The 15,630-nt window shown below is 36.5% G+C and overlaps 1 protein-coding gene across 5 annotated transcripts in view; it reads right to left on the reverse strand.

Annotated features, from left to right (window-relative positions):
* The window catches only part of LOC148839379 (serine/threonine-protein kinase MRCK alpha-like), a 180,921-nt gene that overhangs the window by 38,128 nt on the left and 127,163 nt on the right, over positions 1–15,630 (reverse strand). For all 5 annotated transcript variants that reach the window (XM_088934544.1, XM_088934516.1, XM_088934535.1 and 2 more), the window contains exons 16-21: positions 12,890–12,995; positions 6,418–6,542; positions 3,517–3,622; positions 1,710–1,858; positions 915–1,006; positions 73–149 (exon numbers count right to left, since the gene is read on the reverse strand). In XM_088934544.1, the coding sequence (XP_088790670.1) occupies positions 73–149; positions 915–1,006; positions 1,710–1,858; positions 3,517–3,622; positions 6,418–6,542; positions 12,890–12,995 (655 nt within the window). The remainder of the gene's footprint in view (positions 1–72; positions 150–914; positions 1,007–1,709; positions 1,859–3,516; positions 3,623–6,417; positions 6,543–12,889; positions 12,996–15,630) is intronic.

Below are 15,630 nucleotides of genomic sequence, written 5' to 3' on the forward strand. Positions count from 1 at the left end.
TGATGTCACTCAAAAAATAAAAAAAAATAGTATAAAAATGCTTAGATGCATCAATAGGAACACAGTACTTACATCAAATTGATCCATGGCAGAGGTAGGTGCATTCAAAAATGCCAAGAACGAATTCTGTGAATCTTGGTGCTTTACACCTAGAAAACAGTAGCAGTATTGATATACTATATCCCTTCGTTCAGCTCATGAAGTTGAGCCATGAATAAGTAGCTCGTTGTGGAATTCAAGGAAAAACAGGAAGAATTTGAGGAATTTGAGGAAGAACATATTGGAAATCTGCTTCTAAGGAGGACTTATAGGGTTTTTAAGACAATTTAGCTCCATTCAAAATGTTATAACTTCTTAAGTATAAATGGTGATAATTAAGCATAATATCATAAACATAACCATATAGTGTGCTCTGTTTATTGACAAATTACTTGTAATAGTATTTACACTTTACAACTTGCCAAACTAGAATAGCACTAAGTTGATTTTAACGCCTAGTTTAATTTTATGGGTCAAAACCACGGATGTATCAGGCTAATCCCAACAACAGCAATAAACAACACAGTTTGATATCTTAAGGCAGTTAACGTCAGTGATATACATGGTTAAGCCAGATTTCTAGTTTTTTTAATATCTCAGACTGTTGATATCTTGAAAAACAGAATCTTGATATCTAAAGCTCATCGCCGCTGGATTAAATGATCATCATGAAAGTGCTGTGAGTGATTCCTGCCTGGCTCGTCTTCAAGAGTCACAGGGATTTATGGTTTTAATCTAATCTGTTTCTTTTCTGCACTTTCTTAATTGAATTAGACTTGATTAAATTGCTGTTTTTCAAGTCTTTAACAGTTGTGGAGTTGCAAATATACAGACACCACTTACAGAAAGTACATCACATGAAATCATTTACAAACCCTTTTCCAGTCTGAGATCCTCTGTCTCCTTCTTCAGTTTCTCAATCTCTGTCAGCATATCCTGGTTCTTTTTCTCAGCTTCTTGCAGCTTGCTAGAAGATGGAAGGCACAAAATAACAGAAATTGCCACATTTAAAAAAAACTAGTTTAACTAATGCTAACATCAACACTATACTTACAAAGAGAAAAGAAGAAATTGCTAATTATGTTTAGCTCTTTGACTAGATCAGATTCAGTTGTGAATAATCAGTCCTTCATCACTCTGTATAGGACAAACTGAAATTTGAGTTAAACCAAACAAATAAGGAAAGAAACTGCACTGGACAACAAAAAGAGTTACTAAGTTGCTTTACTTTATTGGTTATTAATTTGCAATTATATTTGGTTTTTGTTTTGCACATTGCCCAATTTTTTTAAAACATTTATCGCCTTGGATTACCTCTACCACCTTTTTAACAACATGGGGGAGAATATGGGTGGGTCTATGAAATGTGACCCACCAGGCTTTCTGCTGCTCTGTACACTTTAAGTACACAGGGGACCAAGCACTGTTGATGCAACATTTTCTCTTAACACAGCTAGCAGGCAGCTGCACAGATTGTTTTGCCTGTAGCCAATAAAAACACCTGGCAGACTAATAACCTACTTAGCCACCCTGGCAATGTTTGGGGAATCCTTGTCGCAGGCAAGGGGCTCTAACCACTTATCTCTGGATTATTTAGCTCAGCCTGAGCCCCAAGGAAAGGCATTTACTCGTCTACTCATTTGCCTAAAAAAAAAAAGCCTGCTTCTTACCACTCAGTGGAGATGTTGGAGGCTTTGACTTTGTTGAGCTCATCCTGTATGGCCTGCTTGGCCCGGATCTCAGCATCCAGTGCAGACTGCAGCTCCAGCCTGGCAGACATATCCAATTTGGCAAAGCGCCGCATCTTCCATGGCATGTCCTGGAACACAAGGAAGTGTCACACATGAGATTTAACAAGGTGATTGAGTGACAACTGCTAGTGTGCTCCCTGCCTATACCAATATAAGTCTTTTGGATACAGCTTCCCTGAAGAATATCCTCCAATTCAAGGGCTATAGTATAGCAACATAGTATAACTAAGATTTTTTATTTTTGTACAGTCATAGATGCATGACACATCCGTTTATCACTTAACCAGATATAAGAAAAACTGCTAGACATTTACTGGTACTGGTAAAACCTTGCTTTTAAAGCAGTATTAGTGTTATACTGTACGTATTTCGAAAACAGTATTATATCTTCAAACCTACAGAAGGATTTTGAAAGCTTTTTTTGTTCCAGAGCAGAATTTGCTTTTTATTTGCTGAAAAGTTTGGTGAAAATATGAAGAGGTCAACGAAGCTTGAAAAAACATTTGAACGAGGAAATCAAAAAATAAAAGTGACTTGTTTTGCTCAAACAAAATTTCAGTTTTTAAAATGGGCTCTGTTTTAAAAGGAAAAAATAAAATCATTTTGACATTTAATGAAAACAGTTCCATCTCCAGGCAAAAAAAAATAAAGTGTTCATTTTATTTTGTGTGTCACCTACTTTATGAAGCTCTATTTGTACTTTAATTGGTAATGCAGCTCTAACTCTCAACAATAAGCAGGATTTAACTTTGTCTTAAGAAAGGATTCTAGCCTGGGTAACAGCAGACCAGCACTGATACTAGCCAAAAGAGGGGATTGGAGATACATTTTAGGCAGTAAATTTAAAAGATTTCCTCAAGCCATAAAAATGTCTCTGCTCTATGGGTTAACTCCCTTTCAAGTAAGTTATGATCTTAGTCCTCTGACCTTAGTAAGACAGCTGTTAGCCATTATCTGCAGTATGTAAAAAAAAAACACTTGTATGAGTAGGGGGTCTTCCTAATGGCTCAAAGGTTAAAAGCATGAGTATGCATCCCGGCCATGTCACTGGGTGACCGTGTCCACGATTCCCCAGCAACTGTGAGCAATTGACTTTCTAAGGGGAATGGGTCCGCCTCATGAGTGCGCTGGCTATCTCCACTCTCAAGCAACTCCTGTGGCCTCCTGGGGGCTGCCAAACATGCAGTGCTGCTGGTGCAGACTGTACCTCTACTCCAATCGATGCAGAAATGTCCAATATGGGGCTGTGTTGCTCTGATGCGTGAAAAAGAGAAAGACTCAAGGCAAGTCAGAGGAGTCTGCCTACGCTTCCTCATTTTGCCCTGTGTGAACTTGTGGAGATTGTAGCTGTGCGCTGAGGCATGAAACTGGCAACTTTCAAATTGAGTGGGTAACGAAGACAATAGGCTATTTTAACTTAAACATATGCAAGTAGCTATGTTTTAGTTATTTCAGCATTCCAGAACCCTGTTATTCTTGCCTATCCAGGTAATATCCAGGTAATATGCCGTTCATTTCTTGTCACTTTTCGCAGTCCATGTTTTGATTTATCTTTCATTAAGACAGTTTGCACAAAAGCATTGCTCAATGTGAGCTTAGCACCTTAAAAATGCATGGACTTCAAACCTGCACGATATATTTAAAATGTGCAAGGATGAGAAAAATTATTGAACCAACTGTAACACTTCATGGTGACATATTTCTGAAATGCTGCTACGGTACTCACCGTAGCTCTGGCCCCAAGACTAGAGCTTCTCAAGCCTTCCAGCTCCTCTGTCATTTTGGTGGCCAAAGCTTGCAGATAACCTCGAGCATCCTTCTCATCACTAACCCTGGGCAGACAAGATTGAGACATTTTCATATGAAATACATTAACTCATGCACAAACCCACATGAAAATGCGCACCACTCGGAGTGAGCAATTTTTGGTTGACCCTGAATAAACTCAAATGATTATATTTGATACTCATAAACTCTAAAGGGAGAGCCTCCTCAGAACTACTGCAATGAGGCCAACAAACCAGCCCCAATACATTTAATACATTATTCATGTTTTTATTTGTTAAATACCACATACTGTTATGGACCACTTGTACAGAACAGTATTGGCAAACCATCCAGATGTGCAATGACCCTATTCAACACATTCTGCATAATATTTCTGACAGAAAGTACTGGTAAGCTTCATTGTATGAACCTTCATTTTAGAATAAAGGATTCTACAATGGTCAGACAGAACAGCACAGTCTCACTTACTGTCTTATTTAACAACATTTCACGTTTATTTTTTAATTGCAAGCCTCTCTTCTACAGACCCTAAATATTTTCTTCTTTTAAACTTCCAGTCTCTACTTTCTTCTAATTATAAACAATCTGTACCAATGAATGTAGGATATTAACAGTGTAGTTATAAACATTTATAGTAGATTTCTAAACATTGCAATTTTTTTTTATCTGAGCGATCACTATAATGCATTTCTGAAGGGTCTCAAGAGGTGTAATACAATCATTACAGACCTTATTGCCCCTAAGTGACCTTAGATGATTTCAAAGAATTGTCAAAATATATAGCACACTGGAGACTGTGCTATTTTGATGTTCCAAGAATGCTGCATGACTCCCAGCTCATGTCAGATCAAACTTGTACGCTTTAGCTTTTAATTGTGCATTAAGGTGAATTTTAATTTACTATATTAATTTGTGTATACTGGTCTCTTTTTCTTAGTTTATTACAAAGTGCCTTAAGTTAATGCATCACACAATATTACCTCCCTCTACACATTTGTTTTTCTGGAGAATTAATATTTGCCAGTAGGTGGCGATGTATAGTAAGAAATTTAAGATACTGCAACTCTTTTTATGACCTTTTTATGCGCTGGAAACTACAAAATAGCTGTTAAATTAAGAAGGAAGAAAAAAATGCTAAAAGTATTTCTTGTTCCCAATTCTGGATTTAGTTACTAAATGCAGTTTGATAAAGTTTTTCATTTTAAGAGCATCAAGTAAAAAACAGCTGTTTTTTAAGCTCAGTTTTTTTTTAGTTCATTTATATCTTGTTAATTCAACAGATCCAATTTCCTTATAACTACTGGAAAACAACAGAAAAATGCTGAAATATAATGAAAAATCAAAGTGAATTCTGCATAACAAAAGCATATAGACTACCACTCAAAAAGGCTATTCATACTGTTGTAAATAAGTAATTGCATTGCACGTTATTCTGCTATACTAATGCAGAATACTGTAAGAAACTGTTTCAGACTCAATTATATGACTTTTATTTTGAAAAGGTAAAATCCCACAAGGATCTAACTATTGCAACAGTGACTGCACCAATATTAACATGGGCAGTTTTTGCAAGAAGTGGTAATATATAACTACTGTACATTTCAGAACTACACAATTTGGTTCAGTAATCACTGTGGTTGAAATATGATCAAATCAACAAACTTTAACTGTTGAAGAAAGTTTCTGTATTTCTGAATGATGTGTTCAAACGTACACAACTTTTCAAAATTACTATAGTATTTTTTTTAATTTGGAATTTTCAATTAAATGTATACACATAATTTGGTTTTGCCAATTGGATGCGACACATTTTTGTCCCTGCACATCCTGTAATTTTTTTTAATTAATAAGACATGGTTCTCTGACATATCCACCTGCTGTACTAATCATTTTACATTTTCAGGCTCTGCAGAGCCTGAAAGGAGAGTTAATGCTGAGTTCAAAGAGCGGTGTATCCCACATTTATGTCACTGTATGCTTGCAGTTGAATGTCTAGTCACAGGGGACGCTATTTCTCTTTCTCGCTGTTTAGCCAATTATATTCTGTGCTGTATTTAGTCAGATGAACTACATTAAAAAAAAAGTGATAACAGGACCATATAGCGCAAACATTTCAATTTAATAATGAAAAAAAATATTCACTGAAGATCACATTATTAACATTACCTGCCAAAAACCCAATTTACTGTCTCAACTGAAAAAGCCCTGAGCAGAGTAGAGGTAATTTGCTCAAATGGTTTAAAAGAAAATTCGATTATGATATAACTTTACAATTTGAGGAAGATTACCTATTCTGCTGTATGACTTATTCCAACCTAATTAGATTGAATACATGCATTTGTTATTTCGGTTAGATTGTCAAAACACAGTACATTTATACAGTATATGGCCAAAGAGGGCCATATAAAATAGATACTATATTCTTTTGCTGGTGAAAAGTTTGTCTGTTTAAGTATTTTAATCACATTTCAACCTTATAACTACCAAATGAACTACACAGAGCACATACCTGAGTACTGAGTACTTTGACCTTCATATAAAGCTGAACACTTTAGTTATTATTTTGATCTTTATATTAAAAGTTGAAACCAATGCTGATGAGCTACCTCTGTGCTGTAATATCTCTTAAGACCCACTAAGACTTCCATCTTATTGATGTCAGAGAAACAAGACTGAGCGATTTAATTGAATCAATAGCGCGGCAAATGTGTGGAGATGAAATTTTTATAAAACGCACAAACCCTTCACTTCAAAATGAGAGACCAAAATGAGTGATTCATTTTAGATTAAGCACTTGAACAGTGAGAGTGAGAGAAGAGTACCAAGTGGTGTCACTTACCACTGTATGATTTCAGTGATCTGAGCCTCCCAATGTGCAACAGACTCCTTTTTATCAGCCAGCTCCCTCATCTCCTCCTCCAGTTGCTTGTTACTGCAGCTCAGCTTCTCAAACATGGCTGTCAGCTAGGGCAAACAGCAGACAAAATGTTAAAACACTTTGCCCAGCAGTATCTTTAATATGAGCCACTGGGTAATCTGCAACAATACAGGCATCCTACACAACTAATAACACACTACTACCTATTGGCTTTTTTTTACTTTTTGTGTCGCTAAACATCAAGCAAAAACTAATTCCTGCTTCCTCGATCTTCAAAGATGGCTGTGATGTAAAAATGTTTAACAGCACTGTGGCATACAGTACAGCAATTTCCATACTTGCAGGTTCTTATTTTTTCGTAAATGAATCTGCCTTGGTTGAAAGATACCTGTCTTAGTTTGTGTATATCTGTGTATTCTATGGGCAGCATGGTGGCTCATGGCTGCCTTGCAGTGCTTGGACCTAGGGTGCTGTCTGTGTGGAGTCTGTATGTTGTCCCTTTATTCACATGGATTTCCTCTGGATGCTCCAATTTCCTTTCACACTGATAGGTTAATTGGCGGCTTGGAAATTGACCCTGTGTTGAGTGTGTGTGTTTGCCCTGTGATGGACTGGCATCCCATCCAGGGTGTAGCTTGCCTTGCGCCCATTGTTTGCCAGGGTAGGCTTTGGCTCCCGTGTGAGCCTGAATTAGAAGAAATGGTTTGATGTCTCTTCTATTTCTTTTATTGTACATTGCTGTGAGATAATGTACCATGTAACATATTACATTAAAAAAACCAAAAAAATCACTTAGTAATTTATACTGCAGACAAGTAAACATCTCCAACGAGTCTTTTCCATACAAGCAAATGTACTAAGAGATTCCTATAGCTGTTTTATGGGAATTCTGTATACTTCAAAAATGTTCACAAAAACCTAAAAAAGCAAATACTTAAACTGAAGTGTGATAAAATGTTTTATAAATAACTTCTCATGGAATGGCTATCAACCGGTCCCTTACTGATAAATGTCGTATAATCTATTGTTCTTTAAAAGGATGAATAAATTAAAGTCACTGATAAGCTGGAACAAATATACCCATTTATTCTCTCATTGGCACCCTGTTGTTTTCAGGGAGAACGACAGAGGTATTAATGGGCTCAGGCAATGCAATGAGCTGTCATCGATGATCCGCATATGAAATCCATGAAATGCCAATACACAGCCCGCTGATATGCAGCTTTAATTGCGCAGCTGTAATGCTGGAGATAAGGAATCTGATAAGGAATCACAATTTCTATAAATCAGATTCAAACTGTCACTTGCGGGATTCCTAGTAAATTTACCTTGGGAGATGTTTATTACCCAAACTATAGCAGATTTAAAAATATAGGCTTTTGGGGGGCAGACTAATTTAAACAAAGCTCACACCTGATATACGATGGTATTTCACCATCTCGGAAGGCTTTATAATGTCAATTTTCACTTCATAGCACTTCCTTCACACAGGTCTATTACTAGCACTGCATTAGCTTATCCATGATTAGAGTTGTCTTCTGAATCAAAAACAGAATGGACACACACTGCTTTTACTCAGAAGGTAATGAACAAACAAGCTGCATGTACTGTATGTTCGCTTCACTGCTGCATGTAGCTCCTGAGAGTAACAACTTGTTTACATGTGAACATTGGTGTTCATAAGTCTGAATTGTTAAAACAATATCTTATAGAGCTTTTCTCATATATAAGAGTATTCACAACTCAGATGCTCATAACTTGGGGAGTGGCTATCTTGTTCATCAATGCATGCTAATTTAGAGATCAAGGTAATTTCTTTCAGTTTTTAACACTATTTTTATGTTGCTAGTTTATAGCTTTCCAATGTGTCCTCTTTGCAGAAACACTATAAAATAAATGTGGTGTACATATACATGCTAAAGCCACTGTTTATACGGGATATACTTATAATAGCCTATATATACAGTGTATTGAGTCTTTCAAAGGATAGAAGGTAACAGTTGGATGACAAATACCAGAAAAAAAAAATCTCAGCTTGGAAACGAAACACCAACAATGTTGCCAAGCAGTTATTTCAAAGATTAGCCTTTATCTCTATGTATAAAAATAGATAGACAAACACTGTACACAGTCACAAGGAGAAAAAGTAACTGATATTCTTCTAAAATGACACTTAAATACATTTAAGAAAATATACTCCAGGACAGACATGGGACTCATGCGGGATTTGAGTCTCATGTTGCATTCAATTCTTCATATTCTTCCTACATGATAAATTATGAACAGAATAAAACACTGGCTGCTGTGAATGGCCTTTCAAAAAGCACTTCGGCAATTTGGATGTTGCTTACAGGAAGTTTCCAACATACTGCTATACATGTTAATGCAGTACATTTGCAAATAAAAAGTAGCAGAATGCTCCATAAAAGCTATGTAAATATTTACAAAAGTCATGCGACATTTCTGCCCATTTCTGAGAAATTGGGAGTGGGTGTATTCTAGCTTTTTTTCCATTTCAGAGCACTTCCATTAGCTCACTGTAATTATAATCACTGTTTTGCTTTTTTTCCCAATAGGGCTACAGCACTGGTATTGAAACTCACTGCATAACCCTACAAGCCTACTTCCTTTGATTCTTAGAAAAAAAATAGTTCTTTTTATTTCAAACTGCAGAAGTCTAAAGTAAATATTTTTGAAAATAATATTCATTGGTATCTTTCACCCGTTTATTGCTTAACCTATTCCACTTCTGAATATTTGGATAAAAGTGAATGCAGGCTATAGGCCAGAGGAAAATACTAAGTTTCAGCAATTATAAATCTCTTGCAAAATCTTCTGCATCTCCTATGTACTGGGCAACTTTTTTTTCAAGGTCAGCAGGTTCTTTCCAATTGCAATTCCAATGTGTCCGTTAGATCCTATCAACACCCTCTAAAAACACTACTGCCAGAGATTTTATAGATAATGCCAGAGCCTAAAGGATCAAAGCACTTCGTAGAGGGGCTGTAATCTTATAGGGAATGGGCCACTGTATTTTTGAAAGCTGAATATCCTTATTTGGATTCTGTTCTTTCCGTGACTTTGAAGTCTGCCTTTAACTTGGTCTGACAGACGCCAGAGCATGATTTCTGTTTGATACAGCAAAAACATAAAATGCACTGCCCTACTTTAAAATGATCATTTCAAAGAAACCTTTGAAATTTACTGCAAATATATACTCTTGACAAACTGAACTGTACCGTCTGTGGGCACACATCTATTCCATTTAGAAGATTGGTAGGCAATCTTGGTCCTGGAAGGCTGATATGTCTCCGGAATTTTCATATCTCTTCAAAGCACCAGGCCCCGAGGAGCTGGAAGAAGTTGTCCCATTTATCCAATAATGAACTGATTTCGACAGTTAAAAGCTGACTTGGAAAAAAAAAACCATTGGCAGACATTTGCTCTCCAGAACCAAGATTGCCTACCCATCATTTTGAGTAACCCACATCACCCCATTCTTGAAAAATAAGCATAGACAAGATGTAGGTTACTAGTAATTATTTTCATCAAAACATATAAAGAGATACAGAATACACTGGATATAGAAAGTCACCACCCCCTTAAATTAGGCTTGTTCCTTTTTTATTTACACACAGTAACCCACATTAGCCCAGTGAAAATAAAATTCTAAAACATTCTGAAAATTAATTAATATTACAACAGTAAAATACCTTATTTGGATAAGTGAACACCCCCCTTACAATTGCATTTGTAAACTTTCTCAGGTATTACCAATCAGCTTACAGATCACACAACAAACTAATTGGTTTCCACCTGTGATCGACTTCGGTGATTTTGATTAGCTCAGAATAAAAGCAGCTGTTTCTGGAGGATTCCACTGCTTGGAAGTGCATTTCTAAGCAAAGATCCACAATGGGAGGAAAGGTGCTGTCAAAAGAACTTTGAGATAAAGTTGTGGAAAGGCATAAATTGGGAGATGGGTAAAAAAGGATTTCAAAGGCTTTAAGTATCCCATGGAGCACAGTCAAGACCATCAAGACCAAACTGGATGACCAAGCAAGAAGGAGGCTGATCAGAGAGGCTACCAAGAGGCCGATGGCAACTTTGAACAAGGTATAGGCCTTTATAGGAAACACTGGTCATTGTGTGCATGTGACAAAAATATCACAAGCACTCCACAAATCTGGCCTTTATGGGAGAGTGGCAAGAAAAAAAGCCATTTCTTTAAAAAAGCCACATCAAGTCTTGTTTATGTTTTGCTAAAAAGCACCTTTAAGATGCTGTGGTCAGATGAGACCAAAATCAAACTTTTTGGCCAGAATGCAAAACGGTACATCTGGTGAAAACCCAATACATCTTACCACCCAAAGAACCATTATTACAGTAAAGCACAGTGGTGGCAGCATCCTGTTGTGAGGGTGTTTCTCTTCAGCTGGGATGGGGCACTTGTCAGGATAGAAGGCAAGCTGGATGGTGCAAAATACAGGCAAATTCTTGGAGAAAACCTGCAGCCCTCAGCCAGGAAGTTGAAAATGGGAAGATAGTTCACCTTTGAACATGACAACGAACCAAAGCCAAAGCAACCATACAGTGGCTGAAGGACAGGAAGGTGAATGTCCTTGAGTGGCCTAGTCAGAGCCCCAACCTAAATCCCATTGAAAATCTTTGAAATGACTTGAAGAGGGCAGTCCATCAGTTGTCACTGCGCAGTTTGACTGAGCTTGAACAATTCTGTAAGGAGGAATCGGCAAATATTCCTCCCTCTAGGTATGCAAAGGTGGTAGAGATGTATGCAAACAGACTCAAGGCTGTAATTCAAGCAAAAGGTTCCTCCACCAAGTATTAACTAAGGGGAGTGTTCTCTTATCCAACCCAGTTATTCTACCCCTTTATTTATTTGCTTTCTTTTTTCACTTGGATGTTGCATCATACAATTTGTAAATAAATCTGGAAAAAGAGATTTTATTTGTCTTCTTTTTGGGCTTTAGGGCAACAAAAGGTGAACATTCTGAAAGGGGGTGGTGACTTTCTATACCCACTGTATATGCATATATATACACACACAGCCAGTAAAACCACAACAAATTTAAAAACCAGACCATAATCAAATTAACACACTTGATTAGGATATATTATGTTATGTCAAGCCTATAGATATGTTTTTGCACACCACATTACTGTGTGAAAATGGAAAAAGCACTGCAACATAAGCATAATGAAGTGTGAGTTTGCAATATTAAAAGTTGATGTTTGCAGGTATAAGAAACACAAGGGTTTGCTGGTTTTAAACATACTCCAACAGCCAAACATACTACAGCTCAGTGAATGAAGGAACATACTCTGACAATGTTGACAGGAACGTTGTAACATGAAGTAGCTAGGGAATTGAGAGTCCATCAACCCATAACAAGACTCTAGCAGACCTATCAACTCACAGAAAGGGCCCATGACATTCCACACTTGGTCAACCATGTGTAACAGCCTAGGAGTAAATGCATAAGGGAATACATCTGTACAGCAGGAAATATGCTTCCAACACAACAGAGTTTCATAGAAAAAAACTAAATACTGGATTGTAGTCACAAGATGAGATTCAGGTGACTTAGCTGTAAAGCAGGTGAAATTGCAATGGTAACATCAAGACTCAATATCATTAGTTTGTAGTTTGTAGGTCAGCAACTCCCTAAACACAGAGCAAGGGTTCGTATTTCCTGAAGCAGTCAATTGTTGGAGATGGTACAATACGAGAAACGGTAAACAGTAAATTAACTGATGACTTTGTAAGGAAAAAACACTGGTTTAAAAGACGTAGCTGGTGTGGAGGACCAAGCTAGGAGTTGGTGTGATGTTTTTAAAGGCAATTGCACTGCACAGAATCATCATGAGCTCTTCAAGCTCATTTTGTCTAGACCAGTGTGACATTTTAAGAGCTGTGTTACAAATTGTAAACAACACCAATCAAAGCTATTCTTTCAAGGCTTTCTCTTCAATTAACATTCAATCCAAAATCAATGTAGTGCACTCTGGCCAGGAATACGCTTGCAGCCTGTGTTCAATGTCTCCACAACTATGTACCGTGTCTTTTGTGTAGAATGTTTCTCAGGGGCACTTGTGCTGAAAGTTTCAAGAAACCCATAACATACAGGACTCTTAACATCTCTCTCAGAATGTTTATTTTTAAAAATGATGACATGGTTAACATCTATGTAATAAAACCTTACCTTGTCTTCAATTTTTCTTTCTCTTTAGAAAAACAGATTTCGACATCTACATTGCTTTGCGTTATGTCAACTAGGTTGGCATTTTGATACCTTCACGGCATTGCATGTTGCATAGCTTGCGAACACAACCTTATTTATTTTTAATATTTCTCTCCGTTACTAGCAACCATACACAGTATAGGACAATACAGGTTTCTTTTTAGGCTCACCTTGTCTAGTTCACTGGAGAGCTTCTTATTCTCCTCCGTCAACAAGATCCTCTCCCTTTCGTACTTCTGCTTGTATTCGGTTTCAAATTCCTCTCGTTCACTTTGACTGAAAAAATACAAAAAACAGAAAAAAAGACATTATAGATTCTTCTGAGGACTCGATTTGAAAGATTTTTATAGTTGCACAACTCTTCAGTACATTCTCAATTACTGTCCTGCAAGCAATCCTCTGAAAGATGTAGGCTGCAGATTAAAAAGTTATTTTTCCCATGACACAAGGGTCCTAGTTTAAGTGTGTTACAGCAATTGTATTTAGAGCAACTGTTTACCTCCTAGTCTGTGTGGGTCACTTTGGATCTTATCATCATCATTACATATACTGTACACTGCATATTTATACACATCTGTAAAGTAAATATGCAAACATATCCTGTTGCAAGGAAAGAAAGGGACTTATATTCGTCTAAAATTGCACTTCAATACAACAAAGCAAATCTACATCAGCACATTTGTCTCAGCAAGCTATACTAGGATATAAAGAGTAGTTAAAAGCATGACATTTTTTTAGCCATCATGTTGTATTAAAAAGACATAAATAAAAGAGTGATCAAATTGTGGGGCTAAAGGGAATGTTCTACACCGAAGGAAATTAACCTTTTTAGTCTTAAAACAGAAGACTCCAATGGCACCCAAAATACATATTCAACATCCTCAAAGGCTTTGACAAAGTCAGCCCAGTGAAGTACTTCAGAACAGTGAAACAGTGAATAGTAAAAGAGAAAACAGAAGGCACAATTAGAAAAGTACGTGGGATCACAAATAAAACCCAGAACAGGAAGCACTTCCTCACACAAAGGGTTGTGGGAGCATGGAATGAGCTACTGTGCCATGTGGCTGAAACCAATATCCTGCTTTCTTTCAAGAAACTGCTGGATAAGACCCTTGGATCAAATAAATTACCAAACACTAGATAAGCAGAATGGCCTGCTCTCATTTGTAACTTCTAGCTTGGGTTTTAGGTTTCACTCGACTCATGATATTAATCATACACAATAAAGTATGAACATAATATGATCACAATGGCTATCTGTGACCGCCTTTTCAAAAAAAGACTTCTGTATGACGGTTAGCTGCAGTAGAAAAGTAGTTTTGTGACACGCTGTTTTACACATTAATTTAATATACTTGCCAACAGTAAAAACATGTTGCAGGGTACTACACTAAATGATTGCAAAACAATATAGCAAAATAATTATAGGGAAAATGTAAATGTCACGGGATATTTCTGCCCAGAGAAGTATAGGGAGTGTACTCAAGGTGTTTTCATTTCAGTGCATTGCTGTTAACACACGATTTATAACCATTGTTTTGCTATCAACATAGCTACAGCAGCAATTCTGAAACTGCTTCAGTATTCCTTCAGTAATAATACTGTGAGCTTCCTTGATCTTTATAAGTCCTATAAATTCGAAATGCACAGTAACAACAGTGCTGAACAAAAATAAAAAGTTTTTTTCCTAACTAAGATTATTTTCTTTCTCATCTATGATTTCTTTAAATGACTTCTAGTAATGTAAATAAGCAGTACCTCCATTATTTGGCAGAATCTAAATGGTATTCTTCTTCAATACAGCTGGTATTCCACATAATTACCAACTTTGTTTCACCCAGTGGGTATCAAGCTCAGTCTTGTTCTCTACGTTTGTTACATTTAATCATGGTGGTGTCAAGCATCCAACTTACATTTCACCAAAGTCCTCACTTGCTTGATTGGTATATTGGATAAAAAGAAAATGTAACATTTCTACCTAGACCTGAGAAAATGTGTTAGGTACTTTGAATGAGATGTGTCAAATGAATGACCAACTTTAGCAGAGCTTGAAAAAATATTATATATATAATTACATTAAATTTAATAATTAAATCAGCTGACAGAGAGCTGGAACAACTCTGGAACCCACATGATGCCATAACACTTATGAACAGTGTTAACTCTGATCGAAAGCTTTTCTGTGCCACAACATTTACATGTGTGTAGCATTTTCCAGGAAAAGAAATATTATATACTGAAGAATTTAATTTCAATAGCTTGTTGGAGGCTGTATCATATATAATAAAACTGGCTAAATAGCTACTGAGATACTGATGTAAAATGCAGAAGATCAACCAAACAATAGATATTCTCAAATTAATTTTTCAAATTATTCTTGCAAGCAGAATTTCTGTCAGGCGATGATCAAAGTTTACCATGATCTCTTTAATGAAATCTGTTTTAACAGCCTTATGACCAGTGAACATAACCTATGAATGATTTACTCACATCTCATCATTCTGCTCTTAAGCAATGTTGTAACCCTTGTCTCAGGATTAAAAGAGTGGTATTATACATTCTGGACAGGGAAGTATGTTTCAATGTAAGTAAAGATTTTTATGGTATATGGGAGAATTTCCATACTGACTATAAAAATTGCTCATTGACAGTCATTCATGTGAAGTGTATATAATTTAACCACAGTGGCACAAAACTGTATTTCCTCAAAAGTAAAAGACTGAACAAAGGTAGTCACTATCTTGCTTTGGTCTTTCATTCTTTTTACTTCTAGACATTAATTTCTTACCACTCACTATATTACTAACTGCAACAAATAAACAGCACCCAAATGATTTGAAAGACAACTTTTAAAAATGTTCTTGTCCCTCTAAAGCTCTTGTTATGTAAGCCAATGCACTGACAATATAAA

The sequence above is a fragment of the Atractosteus spatula genome, chromosome 2 (genome assembly GCF_055471065.1).
Source record: "Atractosteus spatula isolate fAtrSpa1 chromosome 2, fAtrSpa1.hap1, whole genome shotgun sequence".
Classification (NCBI taxonomy): domain Eukaryota; kingdom Metazoa; phylum Chordata; class Actinopteri; order Semionotiformes; family Lepisosteidae; genus Atractosteus; species Atractosteus spatula.